The 27,772-nt window shown below is 43.0% G+C and overlaps 1 protein-coding gene and 1 non-coding gene across 6 annotated transcripts in view; both read right to left on the reverse strand.

Moving 5' to 3' along the window:
• Positions 1-27,772, reverse strand: part of TTC7B (tetratricopeptide repeat domain 7B) — a 239,818-nt gene that overhangs the window by 147,434 nt on the left and 64,612 nt on the right. For all 5 annotated transcript variants that reach the window (XM_029237235.1, XM_029237233.1, XM_029237234.1 and 2 more), the window contains exon 5: positions 16,605-16,726. In XM_029237235.1, the coding sequence (XP_029093068.1) occupies positions 16,605-16,726 (122 nt within the window). The remainder of the gene's footprint in view (positions 1-16,604; positions 16,727-27,772) is intronic.
• Positions 8,970-9,098, reverse strand: LOC114905427. Its single transcript, XR_003796253.1, has one exon. It is a non-coding gene; the product is annotated as a small nucleolar RNA SNORA11 (small nucleolar RNA).

Below are 27,772 nucleotides of genomic sequence, written 5' to 3' on the forward strand. Positions count from 1 at the left end.
TAAAGACATTCCCAGATAAACAAAAAGTGGGAGAATTCATATCTAGCAGACATACCCAATACAAAATTTTAAAGGAAGTCCTTCAGACTACAAGGAAATGACAACAGAAGGTAATTTGAAACCACAGGAGTAAATTAGTAAGAGTACTAGAAATATAAATATGTGGTTAAATATAGTTTAAATATATTTTAAAATCTTTTCTTCTTTTAATTTATATTAAAAATAGGATTGTATGAGGAAATAATTATTATATTGCACTGTTGTGTTTATAACATATAGAGACATTAGTAGCAAAAGGAGGGAGGAAATAAAGCTATATTAGAGCCAACCTGCATATTTTACTGAAATAGATTGACAATTTAAGATATGTTTTATAATTCAGAGAGGAACCACCATAGAAATTTTCAAAAAATACAGGTAAAAAATCAACAGAGGAATTAAAATGTAATGCTGAAAGGTATTTGTTTAACACAAAAGAGGGCCGTAGGGAGGAACAAAGAATAAAAAAGACATGAGACATACAGAAAACAAAGAGCAAAATGGCAGATGTAGATCTAATCATGTCAGTAGTTACATTACATGTGAATGAGTTAAATATTCCAATCAAAAGGCAATTTTTTTTATACTGGATAAAAAAAGCAAGGTCCAACTATCCGCTATCTGCAAGAGATATACAGGAGAGGTGTTTTAATTCAAAGATACAAATAGGTTGAAAGCAAAAGGATGAAAAAGATACACTATGTAAACAGTAACCACAAGATGGCTGGAGTGGCTATATTAATATCAGATAAGGCAGACTTTAAGTGAAGAAATATTACTAGAGACAAAGAGGTATCTATGAAAAACCTACAGCTAACATCTTACTTAATGGTGAAAGACTGCACGCTTTCTCCCTAAGATCGGGCAGGAGTAAGATAAAGAGGTCTGCTCTCACCACTTCTATTCAACATTGTATTGAAAGTTCGGGGCAGTGCAATAAGGTGACGGTAGAAATAAAAGACATACGGTTTGGAAAGGAGGAAGTAAAACTGTTTTTATTCACAGATGACATGATCCCATATGTAAAAATCCTAAGTAATCGATCTATTAAAAATTATAAGAACTAGTTAACAAGTTCAGCAAGGTTGCAAGATACAGCATCTATATATAAAAATCAATAGTATATATATGTATATATATATATATAAGAAAAGAATAATCTGAAAATAAAATTTTAAAAACAATTTCATTCACAATAACATAAAATGAATAAACTACTTAGGAACAAATTTAACAAAAAATTCAAAACCTGTGTAATAAAAACTGCAAAAAAATTTTGAGAGAAATTAAAGAGGATCTACATAAAAGAAGAGACAATGGATTGGAAGATTCACTATTGTTAATGTGGCAATTCTCCCTAAATTGATCTAGAGATTCACCGCCAGCCTTATTCAAATCCTGGCAGGCATTTTTTTTTTTTTTGGAGAAATTGACAAGCTGAGTCTAAAATTCATATGGAAATATCAAAGACTGAGAATAGCCAAAATAATTTTGAAAAAGAACAAAATTAGAGGACTTACACTACGTAATTTCAAAACTTGCAATACAGCTACATATTCAAGACAGTGTGCTATTGGCTTAAGAATAGACATATAAATCAATGACACAAAATAGAGACCCCAGAAATAAACCTTTATATTTATGCTCAATTAATTAATTATTTTGCTAAAGTGTCAAGGCAGTTTAATGGGAAAAGAGTTGACTTTTCAACAAATGGTGCTTAGACAACTGGATATCTAAATGCAAAAAAAAAAAAAAAATTAACTTAGACTCTTACATCACACCATACACAAATATTAACTCAAAATAGATTAGAGGCCTACGTGTAAAAGTTAAAACTATAAAACTTCTGTAATAAAACACAGGAGAAAAACTTTGTGGTCTTAGATAGGGCCAAAATTTCTTAGCTATGACACCAAAAGGACGATCCATAAAAAGAAAAATTGGTTAAGTTGGACTTCATCAAAATTAACTCTTCCTCTCTGAATGACATAATTTAAAAAAATGAATACCTGCCATAGACTGGCAGAAAATATCTGTAAATTATATATCTGATAAAGGACCTGTATCCAGAATATATAAGGAACTCTTACAACTTGATAATAAGAAGACAATCCAATTGAAAACAGGGCAAAAGATTTGAAGACGTTTCACCAAAGAAGATATAAGAATAGCTAATAGGCACATGCAAAACAGCTGAACATCATTAATCATTAGGGAAATGCAAATTAAAATCACGAGATACCACTACAAACCCACCAGACTGGCTTTAATTTCAAAACTGCCAACACTAAATGTTGAAGAGAATGGAAAGAAGCTGGAACTCTCATACACTGCTGCTAGGAAGGTAAAATGGTACAGTCACTCAGGAAAACAGCTTAGCAGTTTCTTAAAAGTTAAACATAAACTTATGACCCATCAATTCCACTCTGATGAATCTATCTAAGGAAAATGAAAACATATGTCTACAGAAAGATTTGTCCATGAGTGATCATAGCAGCATTATTCATAATAGCCCCAAAGTGGAAATGATCCAAATGTTCATCAACTGGTAAATGGATAAACAATGGAAAAACTATTTAGCAATACAAAGGAGTGATTACTGATATATTCAACAACGTGGGTAAACCTCAAACACATTATCCTAAGAGAAAGAAGCAAGACACGAAGGACTACATATTCTATGATCCCATTTATGTGACATTTCTGGAAAAGGCAAATCTATAGAGCAGATAAGTGGTTGTCTGGAGCTGGGGGTAGGAGTGGGGACTGATTACAAATAGGCATGAAGAACTTTTAGGGTGATGGAATGTTCTAAAGCTGAATTGTGCCAATGACTGCAATGCTTCCGTAAGTTTATTTAAAACAATTGAACTGTACATTTACAACAGGTGAATTTTTGCTATATAAATTATACCTGAATAAAGCCACTAAAAAATAATAGTAGCATCTTGTTTTTTATGATAATTCCTGGCTACCTCCCCGTCCTTCACTTTTATCTCTACCTGATCGTTCTTTTGTCTCTTGTGTCACTTGGTCAGTTTTCATTCCACTTTCAGCATTCTCCTCATTGTGGGGTCCAGTCCCAGCAAAAAGCCCTAGTGGGTCGGTTTCAAGTCTTCACAGGGGCCAGACTGCTCCAGTCCCTTAGACCTTACTTGGCAAAACCCTCTCATTTTCAGCAGCTAATCTCAAATTGGCCAAACAAGCTTTCCAGTAGTCTTGATGGCTATTTTCGGGTCTCCTGTCCTCAGGCCCCTGGGATCCCCCATTGCTTCCTTCTGCTTTCTCCCACACAGATGCAAATAACGTGCTTGTCTCTAGCTGTTGGTAGTCTGTCGCCATTAGCTTGTACTTTGGTGTTCGTGAGTACACCTTGTCATCTAGTTTCACGGTAAATGTTGTGCACGGGTTTTTGGTTTTGCTGTCCGGTTACTGTGTCTTTTTTAATGACAGGATATGAGAAGATCCCAAAACTATACTGCCACTGTTGTTATCATCTTCCCAGACTTCTCAGCTGCTGATTCTTACCTTTTCTTCTAGGGAGCTGACAAACCCTTCACTCTGCAGGGTTTTATTAATTTATTTATCAAACTTACCATGTGCCAGACACTGTCCAAACACACGATAATTACTAACGCACTTAATCTAACAACACTATGAAGAAGGTACTATTATTATCGCCAGTTTACAAATGAGGAAAGTGACACACAGAGAGGTTAAGTAACTTGCCAAGGTCACCGCGCTTGTAAGGGGGAGGATTCAAACCCAGGCAGGTGGATCCAGAGTCAATGGTTTTTAACCACTAGACAATGCTGCCTGCCAAGAGTGCATAAAATGTGTCTGGCCTGGTAGCTCTAGCATTCAACCAGGACTACCATCCCTGCCCCCGCAGGCCTCCCTGAGATGGGGAAATCTTACCCCTCCCTCAAAGACCAAGTTCAAGTGTCAGTTCTTCTAATGAACTGGATGAACGCACCCAGGCAAGTGCTTGTTCCTCCTTCCTCCCCTCCCTCTCCTTCTCCCCACCAGCCCATCTTTTCTTTATAGTGCTTTTCACCAGGTGTTATAATTATTTGTTGTCTTCCCCATGAGCTCAGAGAACATTTTTTATTCATCTCATATCCCAGAGCTTATCCTAGTGACTGGTGCCCAGCAGGCTCTCAATAAACATACATGGAGTTGAGATGGCAAGAGCTTCTTTTTTTTAACTAGCTCAAAACGTACTTGAAAGCAGTATAATTGCATCTTTAAAAAAATTTGTAATTCAGAGGTTTTACCAAGTCTGGCTAATGAGTTTTTCTGAGTATTCTTCAGAAGAAACACAACATCAGATTCTTCCTGGTATTTTAACTGCTTGTTTCCAACATGCAGAGATTGCTGCTTCTGATGTTAATTTGCCAGGGAGAGTCAAAGGAGAACCAGCTCCCATACCCATCAACCAAACACCTGCCAGCAAAGAGAAGATACAGAAGGAAGAGCTAGCTGAACAAAAAGGTACAGTATGTCTGTGCTGGGCCTAGAGAATCACCACCAAAGTCACCTGTGAATAAAAAGTAAAAATTCAAACCTCAAATAGAGAGGAAGGTGGAAAAATCAAACGTCAATTGAAAAAAGCAATTCATTAATTTTTAAAAATCTTACAATTTAATGCAGGATTTTGCTATGAGAACATACAATCATATTGTAGATATCCTTATTGGTGTACAGATCTACGGCAGACATTGCTATACAAATATAAAGGCAGGTGTTTGTAAGAAAATTTATGGCCCCTCTCACTTTCAATAGAAGGTTCTAGCATTTCCTAAGAAAAGTCGTAAATTTTCCAAAGATGTCTCAGTCATTTTCTGGGCTTTAACTCAACCTCTCTGCAACTCTCTCTAAGAGCTGACTAAAAATACCTCTGCAAAAAAAAAAAAAAAAAAAAAGTATGGAGAGAAAAATGATGACTTAAAAAGAAATAGGTAGGAAATATCCCTTGAAAAGAGCTGGGGCCTCCACCCCCTGCACCCTGCCCTCATATAAAATATTAACGCATTTGACACCTAAACCAGGGAAGGGAAAGAACAGGTTGATGAAATTTGCTCTGGCCAAGAACAGGAATGCTGCATGCCTTCCCAACACCCTCCTGCCCATCCACCCTGCTCCCCGGGCAGATACATCTGGACCGGCTCTGTGGCACAGGCGTCACTAAATTACCGAGAAAGCTCTCCACAGTCTGACAGGCTCAGAGAGGGTAAAAATCTGGCTTCCTCCTTGACCAGACGGGACGTGAATTCCTCCTTCCCAACACACATGTGCCATTTCAATGGCCTGCCTTTGAGGGGCTGCCTACAAGGGCCATACTTAAACAGGCTCTCAGGCTTCTGTGTCTAACTTCAGCCTGTGAGGTTTCAACTCAAAGAGCTACATACTTGAAAAAAAATGCGGGTCTGGGAGGCTCTGGGAGCAAATGTTCTCAACACTAAACCGTGGAAAATGATAATTCTCTTTCCTGCTGTAGGAACGCTAGAATCCCATCCAGATGTGTACACGCCAGGCTTAAGTAAGGAGGGCTACAAGCACCAATTTTCCACCAAGCTAGGAGCTTCTCAGAAAAGAAAGAGTCTATCAGGCCTGCTTGGGGAGTGTCTTATAATAAAGCCACCGTTATTGGAAACAGTCTCAGAGATAAGGCAGACAGCAGGAGTCCCTATGACCTTCCCAGAAAACGTATTATCTCTTACTGAGGTCAAGGAAACCACTTGATACCTGGCCCCCTTCACCCTCTTCCAACAGAAGGACATCATCTGTGGGAAGAGCTAGATGGTCAGAGCACAGCTCCCCCTAAACAGCAACAGGAGCGGTCACTTCCATGAGGCCCGTCTAGGCTGTCTTTTTCTTCCTTACATCCCGGCACCTAGCACAGTGCTTGCACGCTTAGCTCTCAGTACATACATGCTGCGTGAACTAATTTTAAAGAAAACACACAACTGTCAGGCATCTGTGAGCCACAGCCATCTCGGCTGAACATAAGTTCATTCACTCACTCACTCATTCATTCACGTACACCTGTATACCAGATACTCTCAAGGTACAGATCCCTCCCCAAACCAAACAGATAAAAATTCCTGGAACTTATATTCCAGTGATGGGAGACAGACAATAAACAGATTAGATAAGGGAAAAAAAACACAATGTGGGCAAAGGGTTAGCAAATTCCTTTCCTCTCCTGCTTGAGAATCTGACCTTAGGTTAACTTTCTACTTCTGTTTCCCTGGAAACCTAATAAAGCTAGAATGTCAATTATGTTACGAGGCAACATTGCTTATATTAAAAATGACCTCTGACTGATAACTTGCATCTGGACTGGAAGGAACTATAAATATCTGATGGGGACAACGCCGCTTTGGGCTTCCTTGAATGTGATGACTTACAACTGAGCATATCCCTCAGGGAGACGTTAAGCCGGGGCAGACCCCATCCCTACTCCACGTGAAGCTCATTCTCTAGCACGTGAGCTGTCACATGATGAGGGAGGGGCAAAGAGGACAGCTCCTGGGTGGCCAGATGACTGCCAAGAGCACAGCTCACATAGGAGAGAAACCCTTGACACTGCCTGCTTGGCAACTTACGGTTCTGCTCCAGATCTGTCTCCATAGATGGCCAAGTGTGGCCAGTGAAAGTCTTGTGGGTCAGAATGCTTAACTGAACCTAAGAAGATCCCTGGTAAGCACTGTTCGTAGTACATTTGATGCCAGTTAAATACTGAGAAAAACAGAGCAGAGAAAAAGGATGGGTTGGTTGGACCAGATGCCTCTGATGCCTATTCAGGATCCTTTCAGGTCTAACCGACACGAGCGCCCTTCCCAGTCCACCTTGCCTTTGTGAATTAGCTCCTCTTCACTGATCCATCTTCAGGATCTGCTCAGTCACTTGCTCGGGAAACCTCCCCTAACCACCAGCTCCAGGTCAACTTCATTTTCAAATGGCCTCACAGAAATGGGTACCTTGCCGCCTGAGCCCCATCTCGGGGTGTAGTTATACACCCAGGAATATAAGGACCTGGTTTCTCTCTGAAAGCAAGAAGCACGTCTGGCTGCTCACCATTTCACCCCCAGCACCTGGAGAACATCTGGCAGGAGTAGCAGCTGAATAAACACTGGCAGAACAAGTGAATGTTGGAACAAATCATCTAAAACTAAACAGAGTTGGGCAGTAGTCCTCACACCACACTGTTATGTTCCTGCTGTGTATGCTCACTGATGATACTCCTGTCCAGAGCATGACCCAAGAGTCGGCCTGCAAATATTGCCCTCTATAAAAGAAAATTCCAGGGTCAATCTCCGGTCGTATCAAGAGTTATTGGGAAATATCAAAAAAAATAAAGTTAATTTTGATTTTTTAGCCACAACTGTTATATAACCATCTCTTTTGGGGAAAACGTGCAAAGTGAAAGGCTGAATTTAAAGAGGTAGTATTGCCTTCCTCTCCTTTCCTAAGGTGTAAGCCTACTTGTAGTTATTTATTTTCCTGTTGGACTAGAAAATCCACTGGGATCATTTGCTGTCTCAACCCTAGCTCCTAGCACATAAATGTTTGATGGATGAACAAATAAGTGGATGAATAAACAAAGAACCTCCCCCTTCCCTCCTGCCTCCATTAAAATAGAAAATCACTATCCCGGACAAACCCAAGGTGAAGAACTGGAATAATCTCCTGTACCAGATCATCTTTCAGGGAATTCCAATTCTGAATGGAGGCTGAAGGAGGCAGCCTACAGCTGGGAGAAACCGTCCGGAGAGGGGCCTTTGTGAGATGCAAGTAACTGCTAATTAGTTCACCGGTCCCCTCCCCATGCCCCATGCTCCCACCCTACCCCGCCTTGTACTCTGGAAGCCTCAAATGACCTACCCCGTTCTTCTGCTGAAGCCAGGACAGGCGAACATGGATGCACCCACCTTGCTGAACGCTGATAACGCTTTGATGGCGCAGGCCTCGAACACGCCGTGGGTGCTAGCGCTTATGCAGTGCATTGAAAGCAACTACCCGAGCCCCGTAATTCATCCCCTGAAATTTATCACGGAAAGTGGTCCTGGAATTTCATAATTAAAACTGACAAAGACTCCTTTGTTTTCATACTAAAGTTTTGATGGCATTAAGGGATGAGCCAGACCTAGTCTACACTGAAACAAAACAGAGAAGACTTGGCTGACGCTTTTTATTACATAAACAATTACAACTAGACTGGCTTTAAAAGTGCTTATTTTCTCAGTCTAATGTATTCCTTGCGGCTCTGCTGCCCAGAGCTCCATCTTCAAGAAGAGAACACTAACTGGGAGTGGTCATTCTGTGCGAGTGCTGAGAAAACTGGGCTGGGCGTCAGCAGGGGGAGGCACAGGCCACCAACTAGCTGTGTGACCCTGAATAAATCACACTGCTTTGTTTAATTCTCTTCTTTTCCTTTTTCTTTCTTTTGTTTTTTTTTTAGAAGTTTTAGGTTTACAACAAAATTGATAGGAAGGTATAGAAATTTCCCGAAGTCCACAGTTCACCTTAGGGTTCACTCTAAGGAAGTGAATAGTGTTGCACATTCCATGGGTTTGGACAAAAGTATAATGACACCTATCCATCATTATAATGGCATACAAAGTATTTTCACTGCTCTGAAAAACTTCTATATGCTCTGTATTCACCTCCCCTCTCTCCCAGACTCCTGGCGATCTTTTTATTGTCTCCACTGTTTGGTCTTTTCTAGAATAGCATATAAATGGGATCTTTTTTTTTTCCTTGAAAAGAGAGGTTCAAAGCCTTTAAGTCTATAAGACCACTCATGGTCCACCACAGGCTCTAGGCAGCAAACTCCCCTGCTAAACACGGTGGCTTTTCTTCCAGTATGGAGCCCTGTCCCACTGGTCCCGCTCAGAGGCCACCTGGAGGTGCAGGAGGACATGTGTAGGGTATTTGTTCATAGGAAGGCTACAAGTTTTGTGTCCCTTGTCACAATGAACCCAGATGCCTGTCAGGTGTGTTATAAACAGAGGAGCCATTTCTTCAGGCTCCTGCTCTGAGCACACCCCAGCACTGCCTTGTTTACTGATTGTCTCCCTGAGCAAAATGTAAACCCCATCAAGGCAGTGACTGGGTCTGACCTGTTCACTTAGAACAGTGTTTGGCACTAGTAAATAACCTCTTGAGGTTCTTGATAAATATTTATTAAATGATCATTGAATGTGATTTCTCTGGATCTCAGGGTCCTCAGCTACAAAGGGCAGTGATTTTTAAAAATATGCTCTAACCATTTGGACTCCAGGATTTTCAGATTCTATACCCGACCTTCAGCTCAACTATTATGAAAATTTTCCTTATTACTGAAATGACTCATGGGAAGTGCGTAGCACAGTTCGCTAGGTTGACCCAAAGTCTTCCAGACACAGGACTGCTTGAATGACAAGTGGCATCACTGAGGTGGTCCTGGCTGACCAGGCTGCAGGACTCACACTGGTCCGTAAACTTCCCTCCTGAAGTTGTTGTGAATAAAGGAAGTAGCCCACTTACATGGAGTCCCCCCCACCACTCCCTCCATCACCCCATCTTTCTCTCAGTCCAATACATACATGGTTCTTGCTGAGATCAGAACGTAGCCTATGGCTGAAAACCAAGTAAAATGAACCAAGTCCGACTGATATGGTGGGCATGATTCTGCTGGCACTAGACCCCTGCCAAATGAACTACCCTAGCCTTGGCCCTTCCTGATACCCCATCCTTCTCCACACCTGAAGAATAAATTCCCTGCATCTTAGCCTGGTTTTCAGTCTTCCACCATCTCTCCGCCATCCATCCTTCCAGCGAGAACCCTAACTTGGAAAAGGAAATGGGAACGGAAATAACATTTATTTAAAGTGACCCACATCTGATGCCACCACTTCATTCGTGCCGCTCTCTCCCCAATCTAGCTTGTGCTCTGACCATCCACCAAAAGTCCTTTCAAGGTCACAAAGGCTTTCCATATTACCGAATCCAGTGCTTTGGTATTTACCCTTATTAACACCTCAGCATCATCAGGTGAGCCCTTCCTCCTCTTCAGGCACCTTAGGCTTCTATGAGGACACACCCTCGTGGTCCCTCCTACCTCAGGCAGCTCCCCTATGGGCTCCTCCTCCTTGGCCCAACTCCAACTCTTGCAGGTTTCCTGCTGGGTCCTGGGCTTTGCTTCTCTCTTTACGGTCTGTCCCTCTCAGCCCATCCAGTCCAGGGCTTTTAATATAATCAGCATGCTGAGACTCCCAATGTATAACTCAAGGTTCAACCTCCCCTGTGCTCATCTATCCTCCTAGTCGACACTGCCACTTGGAAATCTCACAGGCTCTCAAATGATACACATCCAAAGGCAAATCTCTGATTTCCTCTTTTCCGAATCTGGTCCTCTCCTTGTCCCCACTCCATCTAACCAGTTGCTCCGACTGCAACTGGGGAGTCATTCCTGATTCCTCTGTTCCCCTTCCCGCTGCCCCCCAAATCCAATTCATCACCTAGTCCCCACACCAGTTGGGATCACACATCAACGAACAGCAGTTCTACCATACATCTCCAATCCATCCACTTGTCTTGGTCCCTACTACCACTGTCATCTTTTTTTTTTTTTTTTTGCGGTACGCCGGCCTCTCACTGTTGTGGCCTCTCCCGTTGCGGAGCACAGGCTCCGGACGCGCAGGCTCAGCGGCCATGGCTCACGGGCCCAGCCGCTCCGCGGCACGTGGGATCCTCCCGGACCAGGGCACGAACCCGCGTCCCCTTCATCGGCAGGCGGACTCTCAACCACTGCGCCACCAGGGAAGCCCCACTGTCATCTTTGAGGTGAGCATCTAATGCCTTGCCCACCACTGTCACCTCGCCTTTGTTTTGGTGACTTGGGGATTTTTCTTTGGACAATCGCTACTCTCCCATTGTACGCCACCACAGTAGATCTGCCTTTTCAGGGTAAGCCAAACCAGGAGAGTCTGTGACTCTCCCCCTTCCAACTCTGCTGCAGCCACACTGGGCTCTTTTCAGGTTCCTAAACACATCAAACTTCCCTGGGTCAAGACCTTACATGTGGTGGGCCCTCTGCTTGCACCACTCTTTCTCCTGCTTGTGGCACGCTTACTTCCTTCTCATCCTTCAAGTCTTGGTCTCATGTCACTTCCTCAGGAGGCCTGGCCTGACCACCCTACCTAAGCAGGTGCCCTCTGTTATTTGCTGCACCCATTCGTTTCCTAGCATTTATTACGATTTGTAATTATAAACATTGGTTTACTTGTTTATTATCTTCTCCCTCACTAGGCTGTATCCTCCCTGAGAACCCGGACTATGTGTCTTATATTCCCCAATTCAGTACCAAGCACAGTACCGGCACATAGCAGAACTATGTTGGATAACTGACCCAACCTACTGCACGCCAGGTCCTGTGCTGGGAGGTTTATGTAGAAACACATACATTACTGCATAAACCTCTGCTCCAGCCAGAGTGGTCTCCTCATGCCCTGCAGAATATATACAATACTGAGTGCAGTTCTAACCCCAGGTTTCTACCAACTAGTTGTAAAGGACCCCTGACTCTCCCAAATCTGTGCACCTACATCATTTCAATCCCACTTCTCCAAAGCTTTACTCCCCTTCCCAAATCTTCCGCCGTCTCAACAGGCAGCCTCCTTATTTGGCTTTCTGGCAACCTGGACTTCCCCTGTCACACATGTACAGACTATCCTGAGACTGCTTCTTTTAGTTAATTCCCTGAGATGAAGTTCTAGGAGGTCAGGGACTTTGTCGTTCTTTTCCGCATTAAAGCCCCAGTGCTAGGACAGGGCCTGTCTCCTATGCAATTAGTCCTCACTAAATGGATGAATAAGTACTTTACTGAATGAATGAATGGGCCTGGAAACCTCAGCTCAGTTAAAGTGATTATTAGGTGTTCTTGCATTGTTTACTCTTTTATACAACCATACTGTCGCCTATAAAGTTACTTATTTTCACATCTTACCCTTTTTCTTTTCTCCTACTATCTCCCACAGTGCAGGCTCATTTCTTTTTACTCTCTGAGTCTCTCGAGAAATGTCATGTACCAAAAGTTGATACATACGAAACGCTTACTGGAAATGTGTCTGAATTTTCTCATGTTCCTTGCGTTTGACTCCTAATGTAAAAAGCAGGGGGCAGTTGAAAAGGCAACCACTTCTATCACCGCCAGAAGGAAGACGTACTGAAGGCAAGAATGCAGAGGACAAGGCCAAGTCGCTCCAGTGCCTGGGGAGGCCAGTGCATCGAGCCAAGCCCCCTCGCGTCCTGGCCGGCACCCTCGCCCTCCCTCCCGCCCCCGACAGGGCCTGTGGGAGCCCGTCTGCTGCTACTGTTTCTCTGAGGCCATAAACCCAGGAACCTCGGCAGCCCATGGGACGCCGCAGGCCTCATGGCCCTTCTTCCTGCCTTCTAATTCCAAGCTACATTGAGCAGGGCTGAACAGTTGCAAAGGTCAACAAGATGACTGGGGAATTTAAAGCCAACACATAGCGGTGACTGACTATAATAACACAACTCCAAAAAGCCCTCCATCCCACTTTATTCCCTGGCCTGGCTGCAAGCACGTGGGGGGCAGCCCAGAGTCTGACCATATTGCCTGACTTCCTACCTTCTCCGAGACAGGATCTCCCACAAAGAACTCCGTGATGCACCCTAGGAAAGAGGACGACCCAGCGGGCACATTTCCCAGACACTGACGCTCATTTGCCTTCTTGCTTGAATTTATCCCCACCCTCCTTGAATTAAAACCAATTCAGAACCAGGGAAAACACACACTACAATCCAGTTGGCTTACCCAGTACACCTGACATGCTGGAGCAAGGAGCAAAGCTCCTTGAAACGTCCTTGGCTACCCTTTGTTTATAAGATATAGTTCAATATTCCTAAAATAACGTGGAGTAAATAAATGGCATCCCAAACCCAAGCTTCTCTGGCATTGTGGCCTCAAGGACTCAAGGAGGGGTAACACTTCTCAGAAGGCTGAGGGGAGCCCCAAGCTGAGGCCGTTTCTCTGCACACTGCCCAGAACACCCAGTGCTAGTGCCTCACACCAGGCGGCCCCGCCTCCTTTCTCTGAAACACTGGGGTGGCCCTCGGTGATTAGGGGTTACCCAAGCTAATGTTATGCATCTCGAGCAGAGCTGGCTCACACCAGCAGTCATAAATGAGTGCCCTTCCTTGAAAACTCTGCTGTGTGAGGCTCTGCAATGAAATGAGTGACGCCTGCTTCGAGAACTTCCACTTCAGCTGGAGCCCGACCTTCCTGGGGTCCCACTTCCAGCTGGAAAGCCAGCCGGGCATCGTCATCACTGGGAGTTACAATCTCCCCCTGCCTGTTTGCCTGACGCTGCACCAGATGCTTCCACATGTGTTCTCTTATTTGCGCCACACACAGCTCTCTGGTTCTGGCACTATTTTACAGATAAAGAAACAGACACCCAGCGAGGAGAAGGGCTGGTCCCTTATCTGGTCCTCTGGCTCCAGCGCCCTTGCTTCCCCTCATCCGAGTGCCTACCGTGGGCGAGGAAATTCGAAAAGCTCAGAGGCAGCAGCCCTGGCCCTCTGAGGCTAACGCTCTCTGCCTCCACCCTCTGCAGAGCCTCAGCAGGATGGTTTTCTCATCCACAGCAGGCCTGCTGCTGCCACCCAGAGGGATAAGAGAAACCCCCGTGAAATCGACATGGGTGTGTGCCAAGCCAGACCACGGCCCAAGGACACTGGGGCTGGGATGATGACAGGTGCTCTCTCCCTCCAAGGGGACAGGGGAGAAGGGGGGATGAGGGGGCAACAAGGAGAGGGAGGGGAAGGGGGTGAGGCAGGAAAGAGAGGGGGAGGAAAGGAGGGGGGAGAGGGGCAGGGGGAGGAGGAGAGAAGAAGAAACATATGATTTGTGACAGGCTGTAGATGAGACATGAGGAAAAGTGTGATGAGAAAACACCAATTCGTGGAGGCTGGGGACCATCCCCCGGCAATGTCTCATCCCGGGGTCAAGCGCTCCCTCACAAGAGAGGCTGGATGGTGGACAAGGCCACGGTTTGAAGGTTGAGCCAAGGCCCTGCACACAGCATTTCCCCTGCAGTGGGGGCAGCACTGAAAGGACTGAGGTCAGAAGCCTGGCAGCCAGGTCACCGTGCGTGTAATAGAGGCGATGCTGTTTTACACCGCCAACCCCAAGGGCGGTGGTGGGCGTGGAAGATATAACGCCATGAGGATCAACGATGAAATAAAAGTACTTGGTAAACAGAAGAGGGCCCTAAGGGATCAGAGCGGCCCAGGAGCTGGTCCTGGCGTCAGGTTCTTTCTGAAAGAGACCCAAGTTCACGGGCTTGGCAACTAAAAGGCTGAACATATTTAAGTGTATTTCTAAAGAAAAAGATATGCTTTACCAATTAGTAACTCTTATTGCCAAACTCATCTAAGATGCATTTTCCTAACCCTGAAAATCAGTCAAATCCTGTCAATTCCAGATATATATTTTTTTAAGTGTAGAAACACAAAAAAGGAGCGAGACAACGAAGGAGCAGAGCAAACACATTGGAAGATGGGAAGCCGCTGGTGCTTAGGGATGGCACCCACCTCCATTTGCCCCCACTTGCTCCGCAGAGACGCTGGCGGTACGCGTCCACTGATGAATGCCCCCCGGGTGTGGCTCTTGGGCCCCGAGTGACCCATCGTGTAAGTCAGCAGCCCTGACAGCGCTTGGCATGTCCAAAACCTCCCACTGGTCTCTCTCCTTTCGTCTGTATTTCGTGGTCTCAAAACTGGCCCTCATCTCCACCTACCCACGTAACCTCTCGTTACCGCTTTAGAACACTGCAGCTGACAAGAGCCCTCCAGGGCAGCCGGCTCAATGCATCACTGGTCTTTAGAGCCCAGGGAGAAGACCAAGAGGACAAGAGGAAAGGAAGAGGGGCTTCAAAATTAAGCAGTCCCTTAACTTTGACTATGTCAATGGGAATCTTCTTGAACTTGGGTAAGATAAAATGAGACATGAGCCAGTAAGCAATTCCCAGCATGTAATCCATCACCTAGTGCAAACCTCTCATCATTATTTCTTAGTTGGGTTCTGGTGGGCATCCAGAGGTTCAGGGCAGGAGGACAGAGCCCCATAGCCCCGCTTCTTTCTCCTGGACGAATAGGCTTCAAATAGGAAAATAAGTTGTCCGGCCCGCCCTTATCAATCTCACACAAAACATTTTCAATAGAAGGTGTTGGTTTGGGACTCCTGAAAGCCCCAGGGAAATTCATTCCGGCCTCTGGACTTGCATATCAGGCACACACACCCACAGGTTAGAGGGAGGGAAAGCCAGGGTTGGAGTTTCCTCTGTGATGACACTATTTATTGTGAAAAGGGAGAATAAACAGAAAAAATATTCTACGTTCCCTCCCTTCTCTCTCTATTTATAACAGCAAAGAAACTAGAACTCAAAACTCAGCCTAGAGGACATGCACCATCACTCAGACGATCTCAATCAGTGACAGATGAGATGAAGCTCAAAAGCATCTATGCCAAAGCTACCAAGCCATTCCAAACTTTGGGGTGTTTATTGCAGCCTTTTGTGGGCCCTGCCAATCTGAACCTTTGGAGCAAAGCAGCCCTTCTCCACAGTTTAATAGGATTTGGAAAATAAGCATTTACTCCTCAACAAATGGGAAACAGAAGCACGTGGCTCTGGGCAGGTGAAATCCCACTTCCATGAGCTACGCCCCAAGGTTTGAAGCTCTTGAAAATGCAGAGGGAGCAACTCCCCTGTTCAGTTATCCAATCTGCAGTTTAAAGCGCTATTGGACTATTCCTGAGGAAGGGGCCTCCCACGCACAGCCTAGGAGGAGCTACGGGGGAACCAGATACCTACTGTTGGTCTCCATGCACATCTATCCTGCAGCAAAATGTCAAAACAAGGGACAGCTGAAGAGATTTGGAAGAGTATCATTGCATTTCTCATAAGAGCAACACGAAAAGGAAAACAAGCATCAAATGCATGAGAGAGCTATCCCTTACGTGCAGGCTCTTAAACCTTTTTAAAACTCTTTTCAAGGGCAGCTCAAGGGGAAAATGTACCTGTGTGGCATTACAGCCATACTCGCTTTCATAAAAACCGTCTGAAATTTGGCAAATCCAGTTCTCTAAACGGATCAGCCATTCAAAGGGAGGTGATCCTGTGGGCCAGGGTTTCCGATCCATTCATTTTCCCCGCAACAAAGCAGGGAGGCCTGTGCAGTACCATCCCAGGGAGGCAAGGGAGCACAGAGCATGGGCCCCATTCCCTCCTGGTCCCGGTGCTCCACACTGTGACTCGTACTCATGGGGGGGCCTCCTCCCTCCCCCCACCTTCAAATCTCATGGGAAAGTGAGGACCCAGGTGGAGAAGAGACAAAAGAGCCTATGCTCATTCTTTTTTTGAAAAAAAATTCCCACTGTGGTTTATATTTAAAATTGCTTTACGATAAAAACTAAACTGAAGACAGCATTATAAGGCTTTCCACTTTCCTTCTTTAGGAACTTGATTTAGAAAGAGAAGAAGGCTTACCCATTTTTGAAATAGAGGACATGGGCTCTCTGTAGTCCTGTTTCTAGGAAAAAACCTAGTTCTTGATCGTGGGGAGCAGAGCCAGGCTTAGGACTTCTGTTTTGAATATTAGAAAGTATTACCTAGAAGGGGAGAAAATCGGAAAACTAATCAGATCCACATGCAAGCCTACCTCCTTCAAACCCTGTCTCTAAGTGCACTGCAGGACTTGAAAAAATAACTTCTGTATGCAAACATCAGTGCAAGGCACTGACGTAGAAGTGTAGGGATAAGAAAAGCAGAGAGAATGACTTCTGTGAGACAGGGAACAACTGCTAACCCTGGGCCACGTGTGGCCCTCCTGGCACCGAGGACAGAGGAGTGAAGGGTGCAGATGAACGCATGGTGCCAGGAGAAGCATTAGAGGTGGAGTGGCTCTGCCGAAGGCCGGGATGTTGACAGAGAGGCTGAGTGACACAGAAGCTGGTCCAGCAATGGACAGAAACAGTCATCATTCACCAATGGCTGAGGTCACTGATGGGTAGCCTGTGGCTTCAGCCCTTCAGAGTCTGATGAGCTTCAGAAAGAGCTGGAAAGTGCCATGATCGGCACTGGCTCTGGAATTAACCAGAGAGGGCAAACTCACCAGGCTACAGAGCTGAGGCCTGTGGACTGGGCAGGAGCCACCTATTCTCAAGGGGAGAGTTGAGAAAAACAACCTCGACTCCCCCTCTCCCCAAACTTGAACTCTTGTCAGCAGATAACAAGGTTTTAAAGGTTGACGTGTTTAGCCCTGCCAGAAAGACTGCCAACTAGTCAAGAGAAAGGCTTGCAAGTTGAGGGGGATACAGTGAAGTGTAAACACTTAGCTACGGTTACAGAGGCTGCTATCCTTAAACTCACAAGTCAAATAAAGCATTTATCAACCAGAAGCTACTGTGGCCCATTTTAAAACCACAGGAGTGCTCTCCAAACATGCTGCCAACATCTGCTGAGTCAGCAGCTCTCCAAAGATCCAGCTGTTCGCCAAACCCCAAATATTTCAGAGGTCTTGAAATTATTCTCCAAATGGAGTTGAAGCAATTGCTGGTTCTCTACCTTATGAGCTTTAGGGAGGGAAAAAAAAAAGTAGAAGACACACAACGAACAATACATTGTGGAACGAAAGCCAGGTGGGCAACCCTTGCCTTTGAACTACATCCCAGCATCTTATCAAAACTGCCTGGCTCCTTCTTGACTTAGCCCTTGGCTCTGCAAGTGCTAAGAGGTAGGTGGGTGTTCCTCCTGCCTCTGAGAACTGTCATTTTTGGCTTCATCCTCACCCATCCTCGAAGTGCTGGAGATGCACGAGTGCGGTTCTGGGCCCTTGTCCTTCTCTGTTAAGTGTCTCTCAAGATGATCTCATCCGCTCCTCAAAAATCAGCTACATGCTGCCGAATCCCAAATTTATAATCTCTAGTCCAGACTTTCCCAGACTCATATATCCAACTACTTCCTTGACATTTCCACTTGAGGGTCCAATGCTGAAACTTTTAAAAAATTATCCTCCATTTGCTTTTGATAATAGTTTTTAATTTTTTAAAATGCCATGGTTATTTTAAAGTGAAAACAATGTAGTACAGTACAAAAAGAAAATTAAAAATCATCTCAAAATTCTACCACATAGAAATAGCCAGTGAACATTGATTGAACGATAACCCAGCTATCTCCGTGTACGTATGTATCAAGAGGAGAGAAAGATAAAAATCATTTTACAAACATTGAGATTGTTATACATACTGGTTTTAATTTTAAATTTAACAGGAGAAACTAAAGTGTGACCAAAGTAATCACTCAACCTCAGAAAAATGTGGTTTTTTTACACATAGTTCATACATTTATGTCTCTCTAACGTTAAAAATATGTTATATTTATTACATGTATGCATGTGTGTTATATGTATGTGTATATAGACAGAAAGACAGAGACAGGGAGACAAAGAAAGAGCCAGAGAAAGGACAGAAAGTAGGTCATTCTTTTATCTACACATTTCAACACTATACAGTATCTGTTGATCCAGAACAAAAATGAGGAAACTGACATATTCATACTACCTTCTCCTTTGCCTTCTCCTCAGCCTCTGATTTTTGTTATAGTACTGTTTTTTATTGCCAAGGTACCTAACAATTATGTTCTACCCCATAATTGTTTTACATCAGTTCTATATCAAAATGCATTTGAGGGGCAAGATAGGGGTAGAGGATTAAGAGGTACAAACTAGTATGCGTAAAATAAATATGCTACAAGGATATATAGTACAACACAGGGAATACAGCCAATATTTTATAATAACTATAAATGGGATATAACCTTTATAAATTGTGAATCACTATGCTGTACCCCTAAAACATATAATATTGTACATCAACTATACCTCAATCAATCAATCAAATGCATTCATCGTTTCTTTAATTCTTTATTTTAAATTGATTCTTGCTTGGTGGAATATTGCCAAAAAGGGCTCGTGGATGCTACAGGCCCTGAATTCTTACACGTGTAAGAATGTCTGTCTCTTGTCTCTGTTCCTCTAAACCTGAGTATGACATTCTCAGATTTCCCACTTTCTCTCCCTCAGAGCATGGCAGACAATACTTCAGTCTTCCAGCACCGACAGTTGCTGTGGACAACTCGGAAGCCAGCCTTATTGGTCTCCCCACAGACAATCTGCAAAGAGCAGTCCTTTTCTCCCTGAAGTCTAGAAGATCTACCAGGTGTTGTCTTGCCGTTCATCATTCTATGTCAGCTATTCTTGGAACACAGTATGAACTCTCAATCTAAAAATTCAGATCTGTAGTATCAAGTAAGGCACTGGACTCGGGCTGCCATTCTGGGTTCAAAGCCCAGCTCCACTACTATGGGCAAGTCACAGTCTCTAAAGTTTTCTCATTGGTAAAATGGAGATGGTAATAGAAATTTTCACTTAGTGAAATCCTATGAACTAAATGGAATAATAAATGGATAGAACACTTAGCACAGTGTGTAGCAAGTGCTGAATAAAGCCTTACTTTGTTGAAGAATTTCTCTTTGATTATATAACTGCATTTTCTTATCTAGTCTGTTTTTTTCCATTTTCTTTTTCAGGAATACTAATTGTGTGCACTGTCTTAATTACTGTAGCTTTGTACAATAGAAAGTTAAGAGATTGGGAAGTGTGAGTCCCTCAACTTTGTTCTTTTTCAAGATTGTTTTGGCTCTTCTGCATTTGTTTTGGTCCCTTGCATTTCCATATTAATTTGTGAATCAGCTTATCAATTTCTGCAAAAAAGGCAGCTAGGATTTTAATGGGGATTGGGTTGAATTTGTAGATCAATTTGGGGAGTATTGTCATCTTAACAAATTAAGTCTTTTGTTCCATGAGTGTAGGACGCCTTTCCATTTATGTAGGTTTTCTTTCATTTCTTTCAACAGTGATTTGTAGTTTTCAGAGTATAAGGTTTGAACTTCTTTTTATTATCCCAATGCATTTTAATCTTTTTGATGCTATTAGAAGTGGAATTACAATTTTAATTTCATTTTCAGATTGCTCATTGCTAGTGTATACAAATAAAAGTGATTTTTGTATATTGACCTTGTATCCTACAACCTTGCTGAAATCGTTTATTATTTATAGTATTTTTTGTGTGAATTCCTTAGAATTTTCTATATACAAGATCATGTCATCTGAAAATATAGTTTTACTTCTTTCTTTAAAAAAAATTTATTTTTTGGCTGTGTTGGGTCTCTCTTGCTGCACGCTGGCTTTCTCTAGTTGCAGCGAGCAGGGGCTACTCTTCATTGTGGTGAGTGTGCTTCTCATTGTGGTGGCTTCTCTTGCTGTGGAGCACGGGCTCTAGGCGTGCAGGCTCAGAGGGCTTCAGTGGTTGTGGCACGTGGGCTCAGTGTTGTGGCTTGCAGGCTCTAAGTTGTGGCGCACGGGCTTAGTTGCTCCACAGCATGTGGGATCTTCCCGGACCAGGGTTCAAACTCATGTCCCCTGCACTGGCAGGCAGATTCTTAACCACTGTGCCACCAGGAAGTCCCTCCCTTTTCAATCTGGATGCCTTTTATTTCTTTTTCCTGCCTAATCTGATCTTGGGAGGAAAGCATCCACTCTTTCACCATTAGATATGTTGTTAGACATGGGTTTTCATGGATGCCTTCTATCAGGTTGAGGATATTAACTTCTTTTTTTTTTTTAATTTTTCTTTACTTCTATTTCTAGTTTGTTGTGTGTTTTTGTTATCATGTGGATTGTTGGACTTTGCCAAATGAGTTCTCTGCATCTACTGAGATTATCATTATCATGTGGTTTTTGTCCTTTATTCTATTTATATGTTATATTACATTCATTGATTTCCATACGTTAAATCAACCTTGCATTTCTGAAAAGAATCTCGCTTGATGGTATATAATTCTTTCTCTGTGCTGTTAGATTCAGTTTGCTGGTATTTTGTTGAGGATATCTGCATCTGTATTCATAAGAGATACCGGTCTCTGGGACTTCCCTGGTGGCGCAGTGGTTAAGAATCCTCCTGCCAATGCAGGGGACACGGGTTCGAGTCCTGGGCTGGGAAAATCCCACATGCCACAGAGCAACTAAGCCCGTGCGCCACAACTACTGATCCTGTGCTCTAGAGCCCAAGTGCCGCAGCTACTGGAGCCCACGTGCCTAGAGCCTGTGCTCCACAGCAAGAGAAGCTACCGCAATAAGAAGCCCGCACACCGCAACAAAGAGTAGCCCCCACTCACCGCGACTAGAGAAAGCCCATGCACAGCAATGAAGACCCAACACAGCCAAAAATAAATAAATTAATTAATTAATTAATCAATTAATACAAAAAAAAAAAGAGATACTGGTCTCATAAAATTAGTTAGGGAGTGTTTTACTCCTCTTCTACTTTCTGAAAGCTTCTATAGTACTGGCCTCATTTCTCCCTTAAACTGAATCTCTCTTCATTGAATTCACCAAGGAAGCCAACTTGACCTGTAGTTTTCTTTATGGGAAGATTTTTAATGATAAAGTCAATTTCTTTAATTCATATAGGTATACTTGAGTTATCTATTCTTTCTTGAGTGAGCTTTGGTACTTTGTGTCTTTCAGGGAATTTGTCTATTTTCTATAAATGATCAAGTTTATTTGCATAAAGTTGGCCATAATTTTCCCTTACAGCCTTTCAATGTCTATAGATCTATAGAAGTGCCTCCTTTTTTCTGGGTATTGATAATTTGTGTCTTCTCTCTTTAATTCTTGTTCAGCTTATTAATAGTTTACACAAATTTTATTGATCTTTTCTAAGACTCCAGTTTTGGTTTCACTAGTTTTCTCTACTGTTTATCTGTTTTCTATTTCACTGATTTCTGTTCTAATCGTTCTTATTCCCTTCCTTCTGCTTATTTTGGCTTTAATTTGTTCAGCTTTTTCTAGTTCCTTGAGTTGGAAATGTAGATCATTGATTTGAAATTTTTCTTCTTTTCTACTATACACATTTAATGTTATAAACTCTTCTATACATTTTGTTTTCTATATCTTGAAGCTCTATTATTAGGTATACATACTTTTAGGATTATAATGTCTTGATGAATTGACTCCTTTTATTATATCTCCCTTTATCTCCTATAATATCCCTTGTTTCTAATTCTACTTTATGATATAATACAGTCACTCTAGCTTTGTTTTGATTATTGTGTGTAATTTTATCTACCTATGTTTTAATATTTAAATCATTTTCTTGTAGATAGAAAATCTCTGCCTTTAAATTGGGGTGCTTAGACAATTTACATTTAATATAATTATTGACATGGTTGGAATCATCTTGCTAGTTTTTGTTTTATTGTCCCATATGTTCTTTGTTCCTTTTTCTCACTTTCTTCTTTTGTTTTTTTTTGGATTGATGATTCCATTTCATTTCCACTATCAACTGGTTAATTATGTCTCTTTTTTTCTTATTTTTTAGTGGCTGCCCTAGGGTTTATAACATAGCTCTTTATAATATCTCTAAGTAATATTACACCAATTCATATACAGTATAAACACCTGATAACAATATACTTCTATTTCCTCCACTATCTTTTTTGCTACTGTTGCCACACATTTTACTTCTATATTATAAATCCCATAATACATTGTTCATATTTTTGGTTTAGGCAGTCGATTATCTTTTAAAGAAATTAAACATAAGAAAGTCTTCTTTTTTTTTTTTGCGGTACGCGGGCCTCTCACTGTTGTGGTCTCTCCCGTTGTGGAGCACAGGCTCCGGACGCGCAGGCTCAGCAGCCATGGCTCACGGGCCCAGCCGCTCCGCGGCATGTGGGATCTTCCCAGACCGGAGCACAAACCTGTGTCCCCTGCATCGGCAGGCAAACTCTCAACCACTGCGCCACCAGGGAAGCCCGAAAGTCTTCTTTATTTACCCTCATTGTAACCATTTATGATGCTCTTGATTTCACTGTGTGGGTCTGTATTTTCTTCTGCTTGAAGAACTTCTTCAACATTTCCTGTCACACAGGCGTGCTGGCAATGCATTCTGTCAACTTTTATTTGTTCTAAAAAAGTCTTTATTTGTCTTTCCAGTGTCTTCTAATCTGCATATTGTTTTCTGATGATAAGTCTTCTATAACTCTTATCTTTATTCTTCCGTATTTAAAGTTTCTTTTTCTCTGGTTGCCTTCAAGACTTTTGTCTTTGATTTACAACACTCCGACTATGATGTGTCTAAGTGTGTGTTTGTATTTATCCTGCTTGGGGTTCTCTGAGATTCTTGGATCTGAGATTCCTTGCTGTGTTTCAGTAATTCTGGAAACTTCTTAACAATTTTCTCTTTTTTTTTTTTTTTTTTTTTGCGGTACGTGGTCCTCTCACTGTTGTGGCCTCTCCTGTTGCGGAGCACAGGCTCTGGATACACAGGCTCAGTGGCCATGGCTCACGGGCCCAGCCGCTCTGCGGCATGTGGGATCTTCCCAGACCAGGGCACAAACCTGTGTCCCCCGCATTGGCAGATAGACTCTCAACCACTGTGCCACCAGGGAAGCCCAACCATTTTCTCTTCAAATAGTTCTTCTGTCCCAGTTTCTCTCTCTTATCCTCTTGGGGCACCAAACACATATATGATATTTTCCCACAGCTCTTGGATGCTCTGTTCTGTTTTTTTCCCACTCTTTTTAATTTTCTTTTTGTGTTTCTCTTTGAATAATCTCTATTAACCTATCTTCAAATGAAAGTTTTTTCTTAGCTCTTTCCAGTCTTCTAAAAGCTATCGAAGAAGTTCCTCATCTCTTATATCATGTTTTGTTATTTCTAGCATTTTAATTATACTTTTTTTTATAGTTTCCTTCTCCTTGTTGAAATTCCCATCTGTTCCTGCATGTTGTATATCTTTTCCATGATATCCTTTAACATACAACTCATGGGTATTTTAAAGTTCCTATCAGATAGTTCCAATACCTGGGTCATTTCTGGGTTTGGTTTTGTTTATTGCTCGTCACAGTGATTTGTTTATTCCAGTTTGTGTGTGTATATATATGTACCTTACAATTTTTATTTTTATTTTTTAATTTTTTTTTTGCGGTACGCAGGCCTCTCACTGTTGTGACCTCTCCCATTGCGGAGCACAGGCTCCGGACGCGCAGGCCCAGTGGCCATGGCCCACGGGCCCAGCCGCTGCGTGGCATGTGGGATCCTCCTGGACTGGGGCACGAACCCATGTCCCCTGCATCGGCAGGCAGACTCTCAACCACTGTGCCACCAGGGAAGCCCTTAATTTTTTATTTATTGTTGACAATTGTGTATACAGAAATAAACTGAGTTAAATAATATTTACACTTGAAAATGTGTACCCCCTTTCTCTTATCAGGCCCTAAGTGTTGGGGACTGAGTTAAACTAGTCAGTAGTTGAGCTGGAGCTGGGTTTTATTGTTTCTATAGTTACCTCCAATGCACCACGGGCTTCAAACTCCTCCAGCATTGGGCTGCTAACTGTGGGACTTGGGATTCCAGAGGGTTTTCCTCAGTGTTTCTATTCCACCCTCAGTTTTTAGCAGTCTCTGTATGCTTGCACTACAGAGGAGTTCTCTCTCCACATTCACGCCCCTTTCCCAGTAGTAGTCTGCTGTTGCGTAGTACTTGGTGCTGTGTTTGTTATGTGGCTGGTGGTGGAAGGGAGAAATTCTTGGTTCTCCTGGTCCAGCCTCAGTCTTAAGAAGGGTCTCTATGCCAGAACCTCAGGGATGGGGCTCATCTTCAAGGGCCCCTTTCTGGGCATCTCCCTCCTAGCTCCTGGAATGCCTTCCTGGGACAAAAGCCATATAACTTCTACCCCAGAGAAACTTTGAGCATGATTACGCTCCTAGGAGTCCAGATTCAGCCCAAAACTGAAGCCTCTATTTATCACTCCATCTTATAAATACAGCTGGTCCTGTATCCACGGGTTCCACATCTGCAGATACGGAGGGCCGACTGTACTATGCCATATTATATAAGGGACTTGAGCATCTGCAGATTTCGGTATTCACAGGGGGTCCTGGAACTAATCCCCCACAGATACCGAGGGGCGACTGTAACGTCATCCAGCCAGCTACCCAGATCAGACACTGGGGATTGAGCCTTGAGACCTTGACACTCTCTCACATCTAATCTATTACGATTTTCCTCCTAATTATTTCTCACATGTCTGTATATATCCATTTCCACAGCCATAACTTTCATCAAAGCTACCATCACTTCCTGTGAGATTTCTACAGCAGCCTCCTCAATACAGTCTCCATGTCCTCTCTTGCACCTTAACTTCCTTTCTACCTTCCACAAGCAGCCTGAATAATTCTTTAAAACACAGTCTGGATCATGTTACTCTTATGCTCTTTCTCACCTCTCATGTATCAGCTTGATTGTCATTTCTCAGAAGGGCCTTCCCTGAGCACTAACATAAAGCAGGCCTGCCTCTATTATTCCCTCCCACAGCATCCTATTCTATTCCTTCAATGCATTTATTAATTTTTTTTTTTGTGGTACGCGGGCCTCTCACTGTCGTGGCCTCTCCCGTTGCGGGAGCACAGGCTCCGGAAGCGCAGGCTCAGCGGCCATGGCCCACGGGCCCAGCCGCTCCGTGGCATGTGGGATCCTCCCGGACCGGGGCACGAACCCGTGTCCCCTGCATTGGCAGGCGGACTCCCAACCACTGCGCCACCAGGGAAGCCCTATTAATGTATTTTTTACTTGATTATTGGCTGTCTCCCTCCGTGGTGCTGCACCTTCTGCAAAGTCAGGGGCCATGTCTATTCCATTTACTAATATATCCAGTGTCTACTGCAGTGTCTGGGACAGGGTAAGCATTCAATATACATAGTAAATGTAGTAAATGAATAAAACACATAGTAAATGAATGAATGAATAAATTTGCAGGGCCAATAAGAAATGCAGGGAAAAAAGCAATAAGAAAATAACCTATTCTGCATTAGGCACTATGTAGGTACATAGACTACCTCATTTATTCTCCCACAAAAACCCACTGAGACGCACACTATTACCCTCTCTTTACTGAGGGGGAAACTGAGACTTTGCTCCACTGAGCAAGTTGCCCAAATCACATGGCTAACGAGTGTTGAAACTCAGGTCTACCTGACTCTGCAGTCTGACTCCTCTCCCTTTGTCCTATTAGTCTGCATTTGCTTGCAGAACAAAGTCCAAAAGACAAGGTCAGGGCTGCCAGGATGAGTCAGGATGGGAAAAATGCAAGGTAGATGAGAGAGGGAATAGCTTAGCTCAGAGTTTGCCCTGAAGTCTAAGTATCTTGGATTTAATCCCTTCCTCACAAAGAGCCTCTAACACATGGGCCTGGGCAGGAGCATTGTTTGGCAGTGTTGACGCCACCACTTTTTCTGTGGATAAACACTTCCCTGTGAGAGGACTGCCAACAAGTATCCTTAACAAGTACAGCCTGCTTGGGCAAAAGCACACACCCAACACCTGAGGAAGCATGACAGAAAGTGGGCTGGGGCCAAAGATTTTAGGTCAAAAGGCCCAGGTTCAAGGTCTGGTTCTGACATTCCTCACCACTTGTGGACTTAGGACAACTCCTTTGATCTCTCAGATCTTCACTGTTTTCATCTGATTAATGGGGATAATAATATATACCTACATAATTGTTATGAACTGCAAATGAGAAACTCAATGAGCATGTAAACACTATAACCCTTACTGGAGATATATTAAAGTATCACCTTCAAGTAGGAACAAAATAAGGATACTTTCCACCACCTTTATAATAACATTGTTTTAGAAAAGTCTGGAGATAGGGCATGAAAGAGAGATAAAGTGGAAAACACTAGAAAGGAAGAAAGAATAACGACAAAAATCATTCCTCTGCCATATGTTCATATCCTTAGAAAAATGAAAAGAATCAACTCTATTTTTATGGAGGAGTTCAGTATTGTGGCTGATAACCCTGTATTCCTATCCTTGTCAGCCTTCAAGGTTCAGCTCAGGTGTCATCTCTTCCAGGAGCCATCCCTGAACTTCCGCACGGGTCCAAGACCCTTCTCTGGGCTTGCAGAATTCTCTGAGCGTTCCCCACCAAAGCAGCCCACGTGCTGTTTATGGACCTGTGTCCTCAGAAAACAGCAAGTTTCCTGAGGACATCCTCTGTGGCTTATTTCTTCTAGTGCCCCTGGCGTCAAGCACAGTATGCAGAACAAAGAAGGCACTCATTAAATATTTTTGTAATTGAATTTTAAAAACCAAAGCGTTGCTATATGTGAAAATACAATGAAGAAAATGATCCTATACGCGAAGCAATACAAATAGAAAAGATCTGGGAATACAATCCATCTACTGAAGTCTGTAAAACAAAAATCTTGCAAAATGGAAAGAGGTATCATGGTCACAGGTGAGTAAAGACTAAATATAATTCTCCAAACCAATGTATAGCGTTAATAAAAATTTGACCAAATCCCAATTATTCTAAAATGCATCTAGAAATACCAACAGAAAAGGACAAAGGGTATTCTGAAATATAAGTAGTTACTAATCCCTTCAGATGTTAAAACATATCATAAAGAAGCACTTATTAAACAGTGTCACACTGGTGCAATATAAGATTAGCAGAACAAAATAGGAAAGTTCAGAAATTACTGTTGTGTCTAAAATTTTATTAAATGACTTAAAATACATAACAGAAAAT

This window comes from Monodon monoceros, unplaced genomic scaffold (genome assembly GCF_005190385.1).
Source record: "Monodon monoceros isolate NGI ecotype Baffin Bay Population unplaced genomic scaffold, NGI_Narwhal_1 Super_Scaffold_21, whole genome shotgun sequence".
NCBI classification, from domain to species: domain Eukaryota; kingdom Metazoa; phylum Chordata; class Mammalia; order Artiodactyla; family Monodontidae; genus Monodon; species Monodon monoceros.